Source organism: Carex rostrata, chromosome 3 (genome assembly GCF_964058835.1).
Source record: "Carex rostrata chromosome 3, lpCarRost1.2, whole genome shotgun sequence".
NCBI classification, from domain to species: Eukaryota; Viridiplantae; Streptophyta; class Magnoliopsida; order Poales; family Cyperaceae; genus Carex; species Carex rostrata.
Window position 1 is genome coordinate 5,110,989 of NC_135920.1, and position 21,393 is coordinate 5,132,381.

Sequence of the window (21,393 nt, forward strand, 5' to 3'; positions counted from 1 at the left end):
AAAACACAGGGACACAACTCTGCTGCTTTTCTTATAGAAAAGCAGCGTCCTGCTTTTTCGAATCCAACCATGCAAAATTTTTCGTTCACGTATCTCTATAAAGAAACTTTTTCATGCACGAATCTCAATAAATTTGAACAGTTGGATTCGGAAAAGCAGGACGCTGCTTTTCTGTAGCAGAGTTCATTCCAAAACACAGAGAGTACAAGCGTTTTCCGCCTTTTATCCATTCTTAATTAATTGCACGAAAATAGAGAGTGCATGCACAGAATGTGGAATCTAATAAAATAGAGTACCAGCGCTAAAATAGAGAGTGCATCCACATGTAGTATCAAGTAAGAATTATGACGTGTCCAATTATATTTGATTTAGGTCTAAAACTGATAGCATGATGATTGATGAATGATGCAAAATAAATTAATTCCTGGGCCGATTTGAAATTAGTGTAACAACAATGGGCTGAACCTGACCCATAAAAGCCTAGAATCAGATATTGCTGTGAGATCCAATATTCCAATCAAGGCATATTCTAGTTTCCGATATTGCATAAGAGAGAATCTACCGCCAGATCACGATCCAACGGTTTTAAATCAGCTCTCCAAAACCTTCACAAACCCTTGCTGTGTTTGCCTCCTCTCTTTTATAAGCCAAGCCGCCGTTTTCCCCGACCCTCCCCGAGCACTCTCTTTTATTCTTCTCGAGTTCGGAAAGTGATTTTTAGCACCTCGATTGCAAAGGTGATTGCTTTTATTGAATCAGATTTAATCGTTTGTTATTAATTGATCGTATTGTTCGGTCTTGTATCAGTGCGTCGGAATTCGTTAGATCTGTTCATTTTAATTTGATGTTCTGGATCTATTTTTGTTCCCAATATTTTCGTAAGGATTTACTTCTGAGGGATAACAATTTTGCAACGTCGATCATAATTGTAGTTTTTAGTGATCTTTACGTTCTAAATTATCAACCTTTTTCTGATCTGATAAAGCGGTGCAGGAATTTGGAATTTCAAATGTTAATTTTTTTTGTTCTTATGGTGATAGGATGGCAGTTGTTTTTACCAACCTTGGCTCTCAGTCTGGGCTCCAGAAGCTCAATGAATACCTCCTCACACGCAGTTACATCTCTGGGTAAGGTCTAATTTTCATAATGAATGCATCTACTGAGACCATCTAAATTTTGGCATTGACTTTGTGATTTCTGCTTGTTGAATTGTTAAATTAGGTACCAAGCTTCCAAGGATGACCTTGCTGTTTATGCAATTCTGAACTCAGCTCCCTCTTCTGAGTATGTCAATGTTGCTAGGTGGTACAGCCACATTGATGCCCTTATCAGATTGAGGTACAGGCATAAATTTTTTAATAAAATTTTACCAGAATTTAGAGGTACTTGTTGGTTTTTAAGTCAATATTGAAACACCATAGGTAGAAACACAAACGTCACTCAGCTCTTATAACAAATGCTTGTCAATTCATGTAGAACACCATAGGTGAGAGTTGTCAATTGTAATTTAGCATTAACATAGATATTTTCTTTTAATAAATTGATCCTGATTATAATTTATCACATCGTAGCTGAGATTTTCACTTTGATTGTGTTATATGTGAGAAAAGTTCTAGCTATATTCTCATTTCCTGGTAGGATTGTGTGCTGAACTACCAAGACTGTTCATGGTACTGAAGATCTAAAGCTATATTCTCATTTACTTGTAATTTCGGTATTGTGACTGAGGAGACAAAAGGGTGTGAAATTGTTATGTTGTTAGAAATCAAATTTCTTATTTTCTATTACTGTCATGTGCAAATAATGTTCATGGTAGCTAAGGGTATAGAACTTAATTAAATTGTGTCTTACATTTCTTTTTGTTGATTTATTAATACTTGTAATGTTCAGTGGTGTGACCGAAGAGGGAAAGGGTGTGAAGATTGAATGCTCTGCCATTGTTGAGGCGTCTCCTGTCACACCTCCAGTCACAGAAGCAAAGGTTATTTATAAGCCACCCATCAGATTTTGTTGTAGCTTCATTCCAAAATTGTTGTAAGCTGTAACTAAATTCTTCATTCTATTTTCAGGCACCAGCAGATGAGGATGACGATGACGACGATGTTGATCTGTTTGGTGAGGAGACCGAAGAGGAAAAGAAAGCAGCTGAGGAGCGTGCTGCGGCTGTCAAGGCCTCCTCTAAGAAGAAAGAATGTATGAATTTTATCTGCATTTGTTATGTAAATTATTTTAAATGTGATGGCTTTGATTGATTTGTTACGTAAATTTTTTTAGCTGAGCAGTGGGAACGAGCCTTGCTTGATTAAAAACAATGCTGAATATAACCTGAATATTGTTTTGCACTTGCTTGAGATAGTAGAATCATGCCTTTTTTGTTTATATTTGTAAACACTTGAATTTTCTAGATCTAGTATAATTTGTGTGGCTATGCTAAGTAGCAACTAATGTTGGTTTCTATTGATAGCCGGGAAGTCGTCAGTGCTGTTGGATGTGAAGCCATGGGATGACGAGACTGACATGAAGAAGCTAGAGGAGATGGTCAGGAGCGTCCAGATGGAGGGTCTCCTCTGGGGTGCTTGTACGTCTCTCTCTCTCTTTATATTTTGTATATGTGCATGTGTCTCTGTGTGTGTGTGTGCATGCCCAAGTTGTGTGCTTGTGTTTCTATACATACATCACCCAGTGTAGTGGTCAATTTCACATGTACCTCTCAAAATGTTTAAATATCATTTGTACGATTATACTCTTGGTGAACATGCATCGATTTGCTAGGTGTCAAAGCATCTCTGTTATTTTTTACATTAAAAAGGTGAGTTATTGGTTTTTCAAATAACTGAGGGTAGAGGTTTGTTATATACATAATCCCTCAGTGAGTTATTGCATCGACTTGTTAGGTATCAAAGCATCTCAGTTGTTGTCTTTTACATTAAAAGGTGAGTTATTGGTTTTTCAAATAACTGAGGGTAGAGGTTTGTTATATATAATCCCTCCTTTGTTCGCACTTTGCAGTGGCATATACCACTATATAACTTGTGTATAATGTGACTGGAATCGTATTCTGTTATCTAACTTGTGTATGTTTTCTTTTTCTGAAAATCAGCAAAACTGGTGGCGGTTGGATATGGCATCAAGAAGCTGCAGATAATGATGACGATTATTGATGACTTGGTCTCTGTTGACACTCTTATCGAAGAGCGCCTTCAGGAACCACCTTGTAATGAGTACATTCAAAGCTGTGACATTGTCGCCTTCAATAAGATCTGGTTTGTATTTTTTCAGTTCACTCTTAACTTCAAAGTTATCCTTTTTAATTATATAACAATAATTAATGAAGTTCTATCCTCTTAATAGTAGTGTTACATGACAGTAACTGCTGGTGTGTAATCAACTGTTGCATGATTGCAAATTAGGAATGTCTTGTTTTCTGCTAGTGCATTGAATGAACTTGTACCTCATGAAAACAGTTGATTACATATGAAACCATAGATTAAGTGGGGCTGGTTGAAATTGATAATTTAACAATTTATATATGATTTGAGATTGATGTTTTTTTTTCTATGTTTGTCTTTGCAGAGGTTTTGGTTTGCAGTGATGAGATATCTCAACAAGAGCTTAGATTATTTCTGTTATGTGATGATATCATTCACTTAAATTTTCCATGAGAGCTAGTTTGTGCTTGTTATATCTGAGTGATTTATCCCGGCATGTGTTCTGTTACATTTATATTCAGTAGTATTTTAACTTAAAAATTTTGGTGCCGGCCCTGATTTAGTTGCTAATAATGTATTTTATTTTTCATTCGGGATTTAAATTTGGAGTGATATATCAAAGGAATCTATTGTTTGGAAATTAGGGAACTGTGGTTGGTTTCCTGATTTCTTGCTGCCACAGTGATATAAGACAAGTGTTGTTTGGCATTTGTTTCATAATGTGGCTGCATGCAATTAAATGGAGGGTAAAGATTGCAGAGCAGTTTTGCTTCATGCAGTGCACGGACAATAGAGCTAAAACAGTGTTGCATATGACTCGTGCTGAATGAAGCAAAATTTGCGTTTTAAATATCTGTACTCGAGGGATGTTGAAACGGTGGTGATAAAATTTAGGGTAAATTTCGTTGGAGGTCACTCAACTTTGCTCTTTGTTATGAATTGGAACAAAGAATTGGTTATTCAAGTTTGATTTGCTCTTTGTTATGAATTGGAACAAAGAATTGGTTATTCAAGTTTGATTTGTCCTCTGAAATTTGTTCAGATTAAGTCATTCTGTTATTTTTTTCATTCAAAAAAGTTAATGAAATGACAGATGAACGTCCGAGTCATCATTTTTGAAAATTATTACATCCTTTGAATTCATTGGGTACAATTTGGGAACACCATTCTATTCCCACCCTTTTTATTTTTTATCTTTTCCTCTTCTTTCTCTTCCAGACTCTTGGTTTTCACATGCAAGTTAACCTTCAACTTATATCTCGGATTGATCTTTCGTTATCAGTTTATTACAAAGTCATATATTTAACTATATTTTCTATGATATTAATAGTAGTATCAGTGTACGAAAAATTTGTGATGATAGGACATTGGTCGATCCCTGAATGGGGTGGAAATCAAGAATTCGTATCCTCTGCATTAACTCAAAAATGAATTTTTGAGTTAATGTATCTGGACCGTCCGATTATCTTTAAGATTTGTGCGAATTAAATTCACACTACTATTAAAGACATCCTATGTTTTAGGCCGAGGCCAGACGCGCTCTGTTTACAATCGGACGACCGATATGTATTAACTCAAAAGATGTTCTTTTGAGTTAATGCAGACGATGCGGACTCGGAAATCAATGGTTCGAGTTTTCATTTCGGGTACTTCTTTTTACTTCTCGTTAAATATAACTTTTGTTGGTAGAATGCTTGCCAGTGCAATGCAATAAGATTAGTCCATCTTATTTGGGACTAAAAGCTTGATTGTTGTATAGAATAAGGGTTTCGTCTCAGGTTTTAATACAAAGTAGTGAGATTAAGGATGAGACGAAAATATTTATTTCACGTACCTGTTTATCAGTTTAGGATTTTACATTGAGATACGAAGAGGGAAAACGAAGTCCGGAAAAGAAAGAAGAAGAGGAAAAGAAAAAAAAAGAGGGAAAGGGTGAGAATAGAATGTGTTCTCAAATTGTACCCAAATAAGTCGAAGGATTTAATAATTTTCAAAAATGATGAGTTGGACGTTCACATGTCATTCCGTTAACTTTTTGGATAAAAAAAAATGACGGAATGATTTAATCGGAACAAATAAGAAGTTCGGTTACTTCCGAAGAACAATTAAACTTGAGTGACCAATTCGTGACAAAGAACAAAATTGAGTGATCTCCCATAAAATTTACCCTAAAATTTATATACGTGTAGCTAACCAAGGATTAAGACTCGCATATTTGGTGAACACACTAATAATTGTTTTTGACAGTTCTGCTGATCTGTCGATAGATGGATAGAGCAATATTTAAAAATTATAACGCAGCACTGAAACAGATAATATTTTTAAATAGCAGTTTCTGATTTATAATTATGATCTGAAACCAGGTTGGCTACCTTTATAAACACATGAATGAAAACAAAAATACAAACACAGAATCTCACACAAAAAGGAGCGAAATTTCATAGCCAGGTTTAATCATGGGGCTGAGGGGCAGGCTCAGTAAAGTAAAATCGTGATGTGACTAATATGCTATAATTTAGTTATGTCATATCATATTATAATTTTTTTTTTTTTTTGCGATTGTAACGTGACGTGATTAATTATAAACTTTGGTACTTTATGTGTCATATTACATAACATGACGTGACGTGTCATTTTCAATTGAAGGAAGATACATCACACGATACACCAATCACGTATGCGGCCGGCATGAGTGACGAGTCATGCTGTGATAGAATTGATAACTAGAGGCGGACCCAAGTGTAGAGGTACTATCGGGTCGGGTCGGGTCGGGTCCGGATACTATTATATTTGGATCCGTATCCTAAAAGTGTTCGGGTCCAAATTTCGATCCATACACTTATCTGTTTCAATTCAGGTCGGGTCCGGATCCAGATACCTATCTACCCGTAGATATTTCGAGTCCAGTCTTTCGGTTCCGGGTAGATATATACCCATAACTTGTTTGTAGATTATCGGGTCCGGTTCGAATACGGGGAGGTTTCAGATCTGGAGCGGGTATATGTCACAAAAAAATCAGGAAGATAGAGAGAGAATAACTTTTGAAAAAAAAATATCGAAGAAGAGATATAATTTTTAAAAAGTAAAATATTAGAGATGAGGATTTTTTTTTTCTATGATTCAAAAAATCTATTAATGGAATACTAATAATTTGTAGAAATGACATATCAATGAGAGCAATAAATTTCCATTATTATGCAGAGGATATCAAGGCAAATATTGAAAGATGTATCTATAGTAATAAATTTTATTTAAAAAATTAATGCGACTGTTATGGAAGGAATAAATTTGACATCCATCTATGTGTATAAACATAGCGAATATATCGTTGCATTCTATTTTCTCACATTCAAAAGTACTGGGCTCACCACAGCTTATGCAAAAATTAATATGCAAAGTTGTATTTTTATATATTAATAGTTATTAATATATGTTTTATCGGGTATTTATACGGGTATCGGGTCGGGTTCGGTTATGGGTCGGATAATTAAATGAAACTCATATCCTACCCATTACAATATCGGTTCCGGTTCGGATCCGGGTCAGATATTAAATTATTAATTTTGTAACCATACCCATAATTTAACCAGTTATATTTTTTAAACCATACCCTATCCAAATTAATCGGATCCGGTACGGTTCCGGATCAGATCCGAGTAATCGGGTAAAAGTAGCACCTCTACCCAAGTGAAAGGAATGGATCAATTGATTCCCATTTTTTTAATTTTCTTTTGTATTCCTTTGGCCTTGATAGTAAATTTGGCGAAACAATTAAGATGGTTTGGAATCCTTGGTCTACAATTTTCAAAATGACATCCTTTTATTAATTATTATTCAAAGTTATCTACAGTTCTACACTAATACATTGGCATTTGCCAAAGGTAAGACTTTTTACTTTGAACGCACTCTTTATCCCCATCCCGAAGGGAACTCACAAATGCATAGAGTTGGTCAAGGGGACCATTTACCACTAGCCATGTACCTTTACATTTTTGGAAACCTACTAACATGCTTCTCCAATTTTGGGCCTGTACCATGTACCTATAGTTACCATTTTTGTTCTTTCTTTCAACTGGCATTTCCATTTTAAGCTATCACACAAAATATGCGCACCCTTTTTTTTCATTGTTGACCTAGTTCTTAGTATTTTACTTGGGAGGGCTCGCATGACCAAGTGCTTGGTATTTTTTGTCATTTGCAGTTGTACCAAGAAAGTAATTTGGCAAGTTGATTTGCATGAAGATAAAAGAAATAGACAATGACAAATTTTATTTTGCTAAAATGTTCTGTTTTCATAGATACATGAATAGATTATCTTACATGCGCATTAAAATAGATGCAACCAATACCTAATTATGATAACCTTATAGTTCTCTATAGTATACAAAATCAATATTTGACAGCCAAACAAACTAAGATGATTTCTATATGAACACATAATACTGAAATATCCATTGTCTCGAGTGAAATCGGCTTCAGTAATTGCTCTGGTTTCTCAGCATGCCAAGCGTATGAGATGTCCTCAATCGATCAAATGACAAAGCTATTTTTCGTGCAATGCTTCGAGGAAAATGCACCGATCAGTTTACCAGTTCCTGCAAAATACCATGACACCAATTAGTATAATGGTTCTGAATTTGAATATATAAAACTTGGAATTTAAAAAGAGCTTGGAATAGAGCCTTACAATGATATTCCTTGCAATGATATTCACTAAACATCTGCTCAGATCTCCAGAACTATATCTGAATAAAAGCAATGAAATTTAAACAATTAGCGGCTATAGATCAGTGAGTTGTGAACTTAAAAGTGCTCGTAGAAAATGTAGAAAATCAAGAAATCTTACATTTTTTTTTTTTTTTGAGAGAGAAGAAATCTTACATTCTGAATCAGTCTTCACCCATTTGTGCCGATTGGACCTACTATCCTCGTCATCCCTTTCACACCTATTTTCAAACGCCTTGTTATCTAGGAAACTCTTCCTAGACGATGAAGCGGCACTTTGAGAAACCATCTTCTTTTGTAGAACTGTCCTGAAAAACTGCATTCATAAAATATGTATATTTACTGTAAGAACAGGATCAGCAAACAATAACGTATGTAATATATACCAAAAAAGGAAGAATTATTGCAGCTGATTTTTCTGTTGATGGTAATGAGAAAATTTGTATCTAAATCAATAGAAAATATAAATGATACTCAAACTCTACCATATTGAAAGGGGGAAGTAATATTCTAACACTTGATCCAAGCATGTCTTTCTCATATGAATCATTACAAATTGAAGCTAGATGACATTCAATGTTTTTATTTTTGAAAAAGACATATTCATTATTTAAAAGAAGTTTAGTAATTCATTAATTAATGTACCTTATCCATCCTTGATTCTGGGGTTGGATCTCTCAAGATTGGATCAGGCTTTGGCATGAACCCGCCTCCACAAACAAATAACTTCTTGAGAAGAAATTTTATGGACTTCTGTTTCATTGTTTTCTTGTTATTCACAAGTAGATCCCTTGCCTTGCACAAAATCATCTTTGTATTAGGTGATAAATCACCAATTTCATTTTTATCATCCGATTCATTATTTGATTCCTTCTTCCCAGTACGCTCCACTTCGAGACTAGATGGGCAGTTTAAAAATCTATCGAGTGGCAAGTTGGCCTTTTCTTCCTCCCCAGATTTCGGTTTGCGCTTCAAGAGCTTTGTTAAGGCCTCTTGCAATTTTTTGACCTCTTCTATTGTGAAATCTGGCAAATCTTGAGAAGCGCGCAAGTATTCCTGTGAGGAGCGCGAGTATTCTTGAGATCCTTGCGAATAGTCCCTCGAGATACGTGAATCTTGATCATGCTGTTTTTCTTCTGTTTCTATTTCTTCCTTTATGTCCTGGTTTCCAAGAGTTCCAATTGATAACAACCCTTGGGACCAATTATTTAGCTCCTTATTTTGAGATTCAGGGAACGATGAATCTGTAAAATGATAACAATGTAATTTAATGTCAAATTTATCTTCTGAAGTAGTTTGAAATTGCTTTGTATTGAATTTGGTAAAATGAGAAAAAGAAGAATATATCATTGGAAAGTGGAAAGTTATCTTATTTAACATAAAACATGCATGATCTGTCTGAGTGATGATCATTATAGAAAATTTAGAACACAAAAATATATTTGCTTCTCTATTTTCTTTTACTGATAAGGAAACCCAAGACTGAAAGCATATTGTTTGATAGATGCATGTTGTTTGATAACTGGTTTATACATAACTATATTTGGATAACTTACTTGGCAATAAATTTGAATCCGTTTCAGGTCTTTTCTTCTCTTGTTTAGCATTGAACTTGTTCTGTACCCAATTCAGGATCTGCATTCAACAAAATCATATACAAGAAACTTTGTTAGTGCTCTCAAATTTTGTAATAATTAGATAGAGAATTATATATAGTTTCAAGAATAATTGTTTCCTTACCCCCATAGTTTCAAACAATCTTGCAGTAGTTGTTGATGTGCTTTAATCAAATTTCTCTCAAAAAGCTATCAGAGCTATATCACACTACAAACGCAGTACTCTTACTGGTCAGAAACAACAATTATTGAATACAAGAGTTTCTGTTTCTCTCTCTAATAATGTGAAGTTGCAAAGTTGACGAAGGCTTGTAAGTAATTAGTTATTGCTTCAGATGAGTCCCACAGAAGCTATAGATAGGGGAAGGAGCTAGAGATAGAGAGAGATAGAGAGCTATAGATAGGCAGTAGTAGCTTTTAAGGCTATTGGCCAGTAGAACTAAATAGAGAGAAAGGAGCAAGTGGTACTGAAAACCATGGATAAATTCTACCAATTTTTTAATAATAATTAGTACTACTACGCCCAAGTCCCTAAAACAGATTTTGAGAGGCGGCATTAATTTTTGGAATCTTAAGTATTTGAACTTCTTTCTAAAACATCTCTCAAGCTTTCAAAAAATGATTTCTTTTTTAAAACATGTATTAAAAGCAACTCATTAGACCTTAAAAGGGTTTTTCTCCACTGTTATAGTGTTACATTCTCTTAAAAAAATATATATATGAATATGAAATTAATAAGTGAAAATTTAATATGAACGTTTGAGTGATATTCTTAGAAAAATGCATAATGTCTAATAGAACAAATTTTATTGATCCAATGTAACATTCGGTAACTTTTATAAACTTCTTTGTTATAATTTTGGCTTTATTTATTTATTTAGAAAACATTAGGATTTATTTATAAAAAGTGTTTAACAAATTTCTTTGAAATATTGCATTTATATATAAATTACATAAACTTAAGGTTTCATTTGTAAAAGTATAAACTTTACAAAAAGAAAAAAAAATACGTGGCACTAATGCCACGCGGCATGTTTTGCTCCTCCCTCTAATCCCTCCCCTATGAAATTAAGCCCCTTTCTCTCTCTCTCGGATGAGATCAAGAAATCAAACGAAACAAAAAATAATAATAAACAGAGAGAAAGAATAAAAGAGAGAAAAAAAAGGGATATAGTGAAAATAATGATAAAAAGGAGGATTGGCAATTTGTTGAATTGGAAGTTATTAGAGAAAATCGCTATCCGATGTAATTACGAAGAGACGGACGAGACATGATTTTTTGAAGAGCATGATTTTTACAAATTCTTCAGTTTGGTCTACGATATCAGGTGCGGGGTTACTGGACTTGTTTGATATTACATTTTTAAGAATTAAATTGTTATTCATTTGTCATGTTGAATGATTGTTTGTTGCATTATTTGAGTTGTGTGAATCATGTGCATAGCTCAATCAAATTATAACTGGATTTGTGTAATACTGTTGACCTGTTATTTCAAATGGTTTATCGTTTTGTGTGTTCTCCTATTTTGGACTACGGTCGAAAGTCACCATAAATTTGTGATGATTACTAACTTATCAAAGTCAATTGCTGGTTGTTGACTTTGAGCGATTATGCGCATATGGTGTATGGTCAATCACTTGCTAGGCGGTGATTGATCGAATCCGTCAATTGCGGAGCGTTGATTGATTGTAACGGAGACTTTGGGTGACTATAAGGAAACGTCTTATTGATGTCATATCCAGTCAATTGAGGGGCGTTGACTGTTTTGTTTAATGTGTTGGAAATTACGGATTCTGAGTTTATTGCATACGAAATATTATCTGACTATGAATCAGACTTTAATAAATGGTATAAGCCCGAACACTACAGATGAGGGTCAGTTTGAGGGTACTATATGGGTACCGACAGGTGTGGGTTTAGCTTGGCCACCTGTGTGACAAGTTGGTAGATCATCTGTTTGTGTTACCAGACTTGATAATATGAGTTTAAGCCAAATTAATCTGTTGAGCTTCATTTGAAATTCTATTAATTGAGATTCGATTAAATATTGTGATTGAGCATATACATTCATTTATATATATAAATTGAACTAGTAATGTCAAGTTGCAAGGATTTAATTCTGGATATGGATTGATTGCAAGTCCAGTGACCTGATTGTGACAAATTCGCACTGAGAGATAATAGTTATATTATTTCTCACCCCCACCCTTTGGGTTATTTTCAGGTTTATTACGCAGATACGGAGAGACGGTTCTGAATTGCATCTTACAGCATAACCACATAAAAAAATTGGGTATTGGGTTGTTGAAACTGACAAGATGCGGGAGGCATTTCTAAAATATAGTTTGCCGTATCATGTCAGATAATTATGTAAATATTGGGATGTGGTTAATATATAATGGTGTTATTGGTAATGCATATAAAAGGTCCACTGCTTTGCGTATATGTTTTAATAAATATATGCGGCAGGCTGTTATACCTGTATTTGGGGTGTGACATATAGTGTATCATATTTTTTTTTAATAGCAAGAAAAAGAAGATCTAGAATGAGTGTATTTGTGAACTCTTATTAATGAAAATTTATCATATGCACATCATTTCACAGCAAACCATGCATAATGGATATAGAAAGCTACTTGGATACATAAATATCAAAATTAAAGTAGGGGCGGATTTAGAAGGTGCTTAATGGCTAATTCCTCTTATAAATTAGAAATTAGCAATTTTATCTAAATATCAAACCATGCATAATAATTTTGGATATAGAAAGCTACTTGTATACATAAATATCAAAATTAAAGTAGGGGCCGATTTAGAAGGTGCTTAATGGCTAATTCCTCTTGTAATTTTGAAATTAGCAATTTTATCTAAATGTCAATACTTTTCAGTTCCTTGTAAAATAAAATTATATTACAGTAGCTAATCCAACTCTCCAATAAAGTATTTTACAAAACTGCTGTTTTAAGACTATTTTGGACCACTAAAAAAAAGTTATGTAAAATATTTAATAAATAGTAAAAAAATTCAAAAAAAAAAAAGAAAATTTTGGTCTCCAAGAACATTTTAATTTAGATATCATATTGAACGATTTGGATCGACTATTTGAACTTTTAAAATCACAAAATCGAATTGTTGTTAGATGTTGTAACTTACAATTGTTGTAAGCCGTCAAGAGATGTTTTAAAAAAAGTTCATGTTTTAGGGACTGAAATGTTTTAAAACCAGTAGCACATTTTCAATGATATCTTTTTCATCTTGTACTGGTTATCCTTTTATCTTGTATTGATTGTTTTTCATATTCTATTGGTTGTCTTTCATCTCGTACTTATTTTATTTTATATTTTTTTAGTTGTATTTCATCTTCTAGTTGTATTTCATCTTCTTTTAGTTGTTTTACATCTTGTATTGGTTCTTTTTCATGTTCTATTGATTGTCTTTTATCTTTTTCTAGTTGTTTTTCATCTTCTTCTTTCATCTTGTACTGGTTGTGTTTAATGTTCTACTGGTTGTATTTTTTTGTTATAATGGTTATCATTTATCTACTACTGGTTGTATTTCATCTACTTCTCGTTGTATTTCATCTTTTTTCTAGTTGTCTTTCATCATGTACTGGTTGTCTTTTATGTTATACTGGCTGTATTTCATAGTCTTCTAGTTGTATTTCATCTTCTTCTAATTGTCTTTCTTCTTGTACTGGTTATCTTTCATGTTCTACCGGTTGACTTTCATTTACTACTGATTGTATTTCATCTTCTTCTAGTTATCTTTCACCTTCTACTGGTTATTTTTCATCTTTTTTCTAGTTGTCTTTCTTCTTGTACTAGTTATATTTCATCTTGTACATGTTGTCTTTCTTGTTCTATTAGTAGTCTTTCATGTTTTACTGGTTGTCTTTCATCTTATACTGGTTATCTTTCATCTACTAGTTTTATTTCATATTTTTCTAGTTGTATTTCATCTTCTTTTAGTTATTTTACATCTTGTAATGATTGTCTTTTATATTCTTCTAATTGTTTTTCATCTTTTTATAGTTGTCTTTCATTTTGTATTAGTAGTTTTTTATTCTATTGGTTGTTTTTTTTTGTTATCTTTCATATATTACTAATTATATTTAATGTACTTTTCATTGTATTTCATCTTTTTTTCTGGTTATCTTTCATCTTCTTTTTGTTATCTTTTTTTTACTAGTTGTTTTTCATCTTTTTCTGGTTATCTTTCATTTTCTTTTAGTTGTCTTTCATCTTATTGCAGTTGTTTTTTATCTTTTACTAGTTACCTTTAATTTTCTTCTAGTTATCTTTCAGCTTGTGCTAGTTGTTTTTTATGTTCTATTAGTTGTTTTTCATATACTAGTTTTATTTAACTTTTTTTTAGTTGTCTTACTTCGTGATTGCAGAGACTTGAGTTTAAAATTTCAGTTGCCATTTATTATACATTTACGTTTTAGCCCCTCAATTTAAATTGCATGATATAAAAACTTTTTGTTAAATCTCGAGTCATTTAATTGACTCAAGATCTAAACATATTGCAGACGAGATAATAGGTTCATACATAATATTCCAATGAACCTTTCAATCAATGTATTGAACACATTTTATTGATTGAAATGGAAAGAATGCATGAGATGCTCATCATTGCCATGAATTTGATAATTGATATTATACTAATGGATAATATGTTACATAAACTTAATTACCTAATGGCCCATTAATTGCTCTTTAATATATCATGGCCCTTCATTATAATTGACAGATCAATAAAAGGTGTGGGACAAAAAAAAATCATCCATTATTTCATTAGTAACTGGTGTACAAATTTTGAAATTTATGCACAATATTTTCCGTTTAAAATATAAACAAGTTGAAGCGCACACTTGAAAGTAAAAATTCTGTCTTTAATTTATTCTCTTTTCATGGGAAAAGAACAAATTTAGTCTGTGGTCCCAGTTATCCCCTGCACTTGGAATTTTCCCAAAACAGAGCATTTTAGGCCTTTTGTACAGTTGACCATTAAATATATTTACCTATTCTGAATATTTTGTGCATGCCGAGGCCACATAAATTTATCATCCTGTTTCTGCGTCAAGTTGGTGGTTCTCGTCCGAAGCCATAAGAAAAGTTGGATGGGGGTTTTTGTTTAAAGCGCTTTAAATAAATTTTTATTCAAAGGCAGATCTATACTGTTATGTGGATGATTTAGATTCATATGACTATTGAGTATATTTATAAAATTTTAAATATATTTGCACGAATTTTAATGTTGATCATACGGTATTGGTTTGACTTTAGATAAAATTTGTCCAAGGTTCTTTGTCAAAGTTCTTTGATTGAAACCCATTTCAAAAAAAACAAAAAGTATCCGGAAGGATCTATTTATTGCTAATATATGATCTTGAATTTTGATTTCTAAAATTACGTATCATTAAATTGAAGCCTTTCACACAGTAAAGCTATAAAAGTGAAAAAAGTGAGATTGCAAGGGAGGTAAATAAGATACTGTAGCGTAATTTATTTTATAAAAGACTACAAAATATAAATGTTTATAAAAAAGAAAAAAAAAAAGATAAAAGATAAAAATATAAATTTTTAATTTATAGGGTGGGCTAAGCCACTCTACACTCTACATAGACCCCCTTGGCCTCTGAGTTCGTGTCCTGCCAAGTGGAATCAATTTTGCTGCTCTTTACATAGGAGAGCAGGACTCTCTTATTCTAAATTGAACTGTTCATCTGTGTTGAGATCTGTGCATAAAAAAATTCAAAGATCCGATTTAGAATAACAGAGTCGTGCTCACTGCTCTTCTATTTGGAGAGCAGCAGAGTTGGATCCCCTCCCAAGTACCTAAGGTACAATCTAAAAAAACAGACGATCCAGATTAATCTCAGCTGAGTCCAATTTGATCCGGTGCTTATAGAAACTGTAGAGGGTCTGCCTTGAGATTCGTGCAAAGTAAAAAGAACGGTCCAGATTTAACATGATGCAAATATCAATTTATATATCTTGCGGATTTAATTATAATACATAGAAAAAATAGAAATAGAGTTATATCTTGCTTGCTGATTTATATATATATCACTTTGATTCCACATCATAATACACAACTTGGTAATATAAATCATAATTTTTTCCCAAAAAAAAAAAAAAAACTCATATTTTTCATATGGCACGTGTTCATAGGAGGGTGGGCCCATCCATAGGCTACAGCTTTCTTAAATTTTCAGAGGCTTTTGTGTCTCTGGTAAGCTGCCCATATCTGACAACTATACATCCCCAACTTGATGCCCTTCTCTTCTTGGAATTGCACAGGAACAGAATGTCATGCAACAAATTAGATGCCATGTATATTATCCGATTCAATGGCAACAGATCATCTCCATTTGACCTTGCATTGGACGAACTATTCTCGTCTCTCCTATACTTACAAATATTATAATCATTATTAGAATAAAGTGATGCAATTCATTTTAAATGACTTGTATAATATTTTTCTCTCTTTTCATTTAACAGGATTATGGGTTTCATATACATAAAATGCAATATAGAATTCTTTTGTATTCCTCTGCATAAATTATTGCCCGACTAATCATGCGTGTTGTTTTCCATTACATACATCTTTATTGTGTTGAAATTATATGTATTTGTGCCTAAAAATTGTTAAATACAAAATTTATTTTTTGAAGTTATTTTCTTTTAAACAAATATACTTTTTTGACAGGCGAAACTAGAGAAAAACCATATTAAGTTTTAATTTACAGTGAAGTTTACAATGGAGAATAAAACCCAAAAGGACAAAAAGTTGTAACATTAAAATACTCAATTCATTAACAAAAACAAGCCATCTTTTAATTTTCATATCCGGCTTGGAGATAATATTGTTTGACATGTTCTCACTATTAGAAAAAAAAAAAAAATTAAATCATCCAAAGATGATTTTAGAGCAAAAAATATAAATAAAAAAAAAAATTAAAGATCTTGTTCTAGACCTTTCTCTTTTATTTCTAGATACGCAGAGCTACAATCTAACACATCCAAAGGTAATTATTTTTGAATGGTAATCTCAAGGTATACTTAATTAATTACTTCCATGTGAGTATTTCCTAAAAAAAAATTACTTCCATGTGAGTAGCCTTTTCTTCTGGGTACTGCTATCGGGTGCCCCCACACAATCTCCCAGTTGGCTACGTGGCATTTCCTACGTCGCATGATTTAATTGTCTCTTCTAATCTTGTTTTTTTTTTTTTTGAGGAAAAGCCCGCAGGCATTGAATTTAAATCAAACCAAAGTCTGTTACATCCATAGACTCAAAATAAAAACTAACAAAGGAAAAAGGTGGTGTTTGCTTATATTACAAATTGAGAACCAATTATAAAGCAGCACCATAAATTAGGCACTAAACTAAACCGTGTCTCTTCTAATCAGCCTCCCAAGTAATCGTACCTCCTTGTAATATTCCAACAAAAAAATCAGAAAGGAAAGTAAATACTTTCCCTTCTGAAAAAAGAAGAAGAAGAAGATAACTACCGGCTATTGGGAATCAACTGAAATGGGTAAAGATATTGACAAAGCTTGTTTGACTTTATGCATGGCATCAGTAATTTACTTTTCGCTTTGTCTCTGTTGGTCGTTCGCTGCATGAAGTCAAATCAGCTCTGTCGATATTTTTATCTAATGAAATTCAGAATGAAGAAATTAATCATATGTATTAGCTTTCCAAATTGCGTACAATTTGTACTTCCGAAGTTCATCAAAACAAATTCCCCAATTTAAATTTTAAAGCTAATGAAATGTTAACATACATCATTTCCCGCCAGAGCATTTTAAGTTCCTTAAAGTAAATTCAAATAATTTTTTGAGTTTTAAAGCCTATGAAAAAAATACAACAATTGTACACTTATAATATTTGTTTCTCAATATTAGACAATTTAAAGACCAATTTCTACTTTCTTAACCAGTGCAAACCTCAAAATGCATTCCCCATTTGTTAAGAAATGAATAATCTCAAACAGCAAACTTGTGTAACGACACAAGTTGCTCTGTTATATACTTCATTGCTGTTAGTAGAGATCTTTTATGAACCAACCACGCACACAGCGATAAAGCAACACGAGTGGCTTCAAGTTGCCGTCACACAAGTTCTGTTCACTTAGGTGACAGGTGTCAGAACACTGTTGCGCTCGAGGGTCGCTTTTTGTCGGACCGATACCTGTTTATTTTTAAGCTTAGATTTAATTGAAATCATTAGCACGTACAACCACATAGCACCCCTCCAATCAGGTTTATTGCCTTGTTAATTAACTTATCAGCAACTAATTAACAAAGGGAACCTGTTTGTGATCCCAATGAGAATTATATTTTTTTTGCCTCTGAACTCCACAGAGATTGCAGACATACTTTGCAAAAACCCAGTAAGCTCATCTTCACAGAACCTTTTTTTAAACTATAATGTCTTGCTGCACATTAGACCACGTAGGTCTCCAACAACAGGATAATTTCTCAGAAATTTCATTTTTGTGGTTAAAAAGAAGGTTCATGAACAACTCTAGTAATTTAATTACCACTTGATCGCTGGGTATATTTACTGTTTTTAAGTATTTAGGAAGGGTGCTGTTGCATTTCGGGTTTCCTTTATTTGGTTACCAGTACGCTGGGCTGGAACATGGCATATTCTGGTTGCAGAATGAATGTCATATTTTACATTTTTAGTTGTATTTTGTAAGACTTTTGGTTTCTATTTTTAGTAGAAATCGGTGACCTCAGCTACTTCATAAAATATATATATATATACAAAACACAGTTCTGCTACTGTCATTTGCAGTTTTATACCATGTGTTTAAATATAAAAATGGAAAAATACTTCTACTGCTTGTGTGAGGTGCAACCATATAGAAACTTATTATTAATTTTTTTAATCTTTTGGATGCTTTTATTGGCAAGATGTTGTCAGGTGTCCATTTCAATAATTAACAAATAAATCAAACATACTCCCAAAGCTGATAATTCTGAATAAAAAGAAAGCCAAAGAAGAAGAAATACAGTTTTGGACCAGACAAAAAACTAATGTATAATCTTGAATTTTTTTTGTACAGCCCATGAAAGCCACAAAAAATAAATGTTTTCATGAAATAATATTGAAAACCAGAACACAAATGTTTTCATGAAATCCATAACTGGTTGTCTTGCGTAAATAATATTGAACTTATCTGTTATCTATTATCTAATATAAAAAATTGAACTTGAGACAGAGAGGCACATTGGACAACACTAAAAGATACGAGTGCTCCTACTAAATATAATAGAGAGATGCTCCGATGGATTATCAAAAGATTTCATCAGTCAACGGATCAATTTCAAAGCATGAAAACTTTAATTTTCAAATCTGGTATGGTATTCCTTTTGTAAATTTTTTTCTTATGGTCTTTCCTCATCATAGTCGTTGATTTTTCCATCTGAAATATGGATGTTGATTTTATAAAGGATAAAATAGATCCACAATGATTAATACTGTATTTTTAATGCTCATTAGTTTCTATATTTGCTAAAATAGGGAACACCATAGCAAAAATGCAACTTGTTCATATTGCAGAGAGAAAGACTAACCATATATTATATTCTTGTTACAAATTAAAACATCTGCATGCCTATATCAATTTTATTTTTGAAAGAAAGCATTTGTAAAGCGAAAGAGATATTATCTTCAACTAATTTTTAATATTTGTCCTCCTAAGTATCAGACTAGCTATAGGTTACAATTAATTTCGGCAGTGATGCATGATCTTACTGAAGAAATCTTATATTTGAAACTCAGAAGGAAATGAAAATGATAAATAACAAATGTTTGCATTTTCTATTTTTTTTTTTTTTTGGTTAAGAGGAGAACAGAACAGCCTCCATGTGGTCAACTGGTCTTACTATGAGAGATCTAGAGAGAGAAAGACCATCATTCTTCCCTCGAGGTGCATCTAAAAAATAAATGGAGAGAGCACCAATAAGAGATCGTGCACTTAATCCCATGAAGACCAGAATTAAAAATCATGTGATATGTCAAAAGGTTACTATCAGAGGAGAGTTTAGATTGTCTATAACATTGGTAGCATCAAGCTATCTTTCCTCAAATGGAAATTTTACAACTGTCTACGGTTATCCTTTCTATGTAAAATATTGTAACTTTTTTGAGAACAAAGAATATCGGAACTTCCAATTTATTCATTTATGAATGCGTGTGATACTACTGATCACAGTTTAGACACTATTTTATTGTCAATGTTTATTTATTTTGTGATCTGGTTTTCACCTAAGAAATGACATCAGCCTATTTTCAGATTGTACTACTGATCCGGTACAATCAACTTTTGGCCATCACAAAGGTCGTTATTTTGTTTATGTATGTTTAATTGTTTATTCTTAATCTAAGATATTATAACAGAATTACTGTAAAGCATTTACTCATAATCTAAGATATTATAAAAGACTTAATCTTGTAACTATTGAAAAATTAGTTCAATAATGTACCTGCTGTTCTTATCTCAGATTGGAGACAGCAACTCCATTCAGTACCAGTATAGTACTAGAAACAGGCCTCTACCAGCCCCAATTATACAGAAACAAATCAGAAGAAATTGGAGCTACCTGAAGCTCTGTTCTTTCTACAGTAAAATCATTGTTAAAATGGAAGCAAATATGTTGGTATCAGACAAAACAATTTGGTTTATCATGAACATACCCCAGTCACAGTAAATGTCATACAATTTTTTTTTTTTTTTTAATTTGAATATTTTAGGAAACCCACCTTCAGGCTTCATTGATTAAAATAGTTTCAAAAAAGAGGCTTCAAGATTGTTACATGCTAACAGCGTGTGAAATGAGACAAATGTACCTGGTAACTAATTTAGTAGGGTGTTTAATAGAGTTAACCAATGAGAGTCCTCTGAGAATATAAAACAATATGAAGTTCAAATAATTAAAGCCTTTCGTGGATGATTTCAAACCATGAAAATATTGACTGATAGAATTGTACCAATCAACTTGATAGGTCGTTGCAAGGTTTTAAAACCTTTTGTTTCTATTTTATAATATAAAAAGTTCTTAATGGTTGACTTTTGGTTCTATTCTTTACATTCACTTGTGGAAACATGATAGGCTTTTCCTTTAGTGACTATTACAAGTGTCTGCTCTTGAATCAATTGCTCTGTCAGCATTTCATCATCTGACTAATATGGAAATAATTTTAATAACTGTATTCCTTGGGTTATTTCAAAAACAGCTATTAGTGTTTTCTGGTACACTTGGCACCAAGCTCTTAGCAATATTTGTAAATACAGTTTCCCTTGGTAGTGGCCAATATTATTTTTGTTTTGTTGGTGAAATGAAGAAGCCGGCAGCGGTACTTCTATAGTACATGCCATGGGAACCAGATTGCAACTTTTGTCTATCAATCGAGGCAAATCAATTAGTTTTTCATTGCTTTTCCTTCATTACTGGTACCAGACTGGTATGAGTTCTGTACCCAATATGTATTCACAACAGCACATGAATAATGAGTTGATATGGAGTATATGGACTGAAATATTTTGTAAAAGAAACAGAAACAGTTGAAAAAGAAGATAATGAAAATAAAATGTAGATGCCCTCTATTTTTATTTTAGGAATGAGCTGTCAGAGTTGGCTTGCTACTTCTATCAACCAGCTGTCAGCGGTACTAATCTGTGAATAATGCAACCCAGGGATAAGAAATTAAAATGCGGTGATCATGCAGCATTAACAACTGTTAAAACCTGAAATTTAACCTCTAAGTAATCACAAACATTTAATAATATACCCATGGATTTATCATATAAAATGGAACT

At 32.7% G+C, this 21,393-nt stretch overlaps 2 protein-coding genes across 3 annotated transcripts; one reads left to right on the forward strand and one right to left on the reverse strand.

Annotated features, from left to right (window-relative positions):
• Positions 1 to 556: 556 nt before the first annotated feature.
• LOC144551065 (elongation factor 1-delta 1-like) lies at positions 557 to 3,749 on the forward strand. Of its 2 annotated transcripts, none has more exons than XM_078298867.1 (8): positions 557 to 737; positions 1,041 to 1,127; positions 1,222 to 1,338; positions 1,891 to 1,981; positions 2,070 to 2,193; positions 2,465 to 2,578; positions 3,101 to 3,267; positions 3,574 to 3,749. In XM_078298867.1, exons 2-8 carry the CDS (start codon positions 1,042 to 1,044, stop codon positions 3,649 to 3,651), a joined length of 777 nt encoding a protein of 258 aa, XP_078154993.1. In that variant the 5' UTR covers positions 557 to 737; position 1,041; the 3' UTR covers positions 3,652 to 3,749. The 2 variants fall into 2 exon arrangements, with proteins under 2 accessions (XP_078154993.1, XP_078154994.1); XM_078298868.1 differs by having other exon boundaries at positions 583 to 737; positions 3,101 to 3,263.
• A 3,815-nt stretch (positions 3,750 to 7,564) lies between these two features.
• LOC144551369 (protein DEEPER ROOTING 1-like) lies at positions 7,565 to 9,680 on the reverse strand. The gene is made up of 6 exons (XM_078299315.1): positions 9,675 to 9,680; positions 9,491 to 9,569; positions 8,580 to 9,178; positions 8,091 to 8,250; positions 7,897 to 7,954; positions 7,565 to 7,804 (listed from the first exon to the last, which is right to left on the reverse strand). The coding sequence occupies exons 1-5, from the start codon at positions 9,678 to 9,680 to the stop codon at positions 7,935 to 7,937; spliced, it is 864 nt and encodes a 287-aa protein (XP_078155441.1). The 3' UTR covers positions 7,565 to 7,804; positions 7,897 to 7,934.
• Positions 9,681 to 21,393: the final 11,713 nt, after the last annotated feature.

Bases quoted from the DNA above. Each gene is read 5' to 3' on its own strand.
- LOC144551065 (XM_078298867.1), top strand. From the start codon at position 1,042: ATGGCAGTTGTTTTTACCAACCTTGGCTCTCAGTCTGGGCTCCAGAAG. The intron at 1,128-1,221 runs GTAAGGTCTAAT...TTGTTAAATTAG, and splicing joins ACACGCAGTTACATCTCTGG to GTACCAAGCTTCCAAGGATG. The intron at 1,339-1,890 runs GTACAGGCATAA...TGTAATGTTCAG, and splicing joins GATGCCCTTATCAGATTGAG to TGGTGTGACCGAAGAGGGAA.
- LOC144551369 (XM_078299315.1), bottom strand. The intron at 8,251-8,579 runs GTACATTAATTA...TTATGAATGCAG, and splicing joins CAGAATCAAGGATGGATAAG to TTTTTCAGGACAGTTCTACA. The intron at 7,955-8,090 runs GTAAGATTTCTT...GCTTTTATTCAG, and splicing joins GGTGAAGACTGATTCAGAAT to ATATAGTTCTGGAGATCTGA.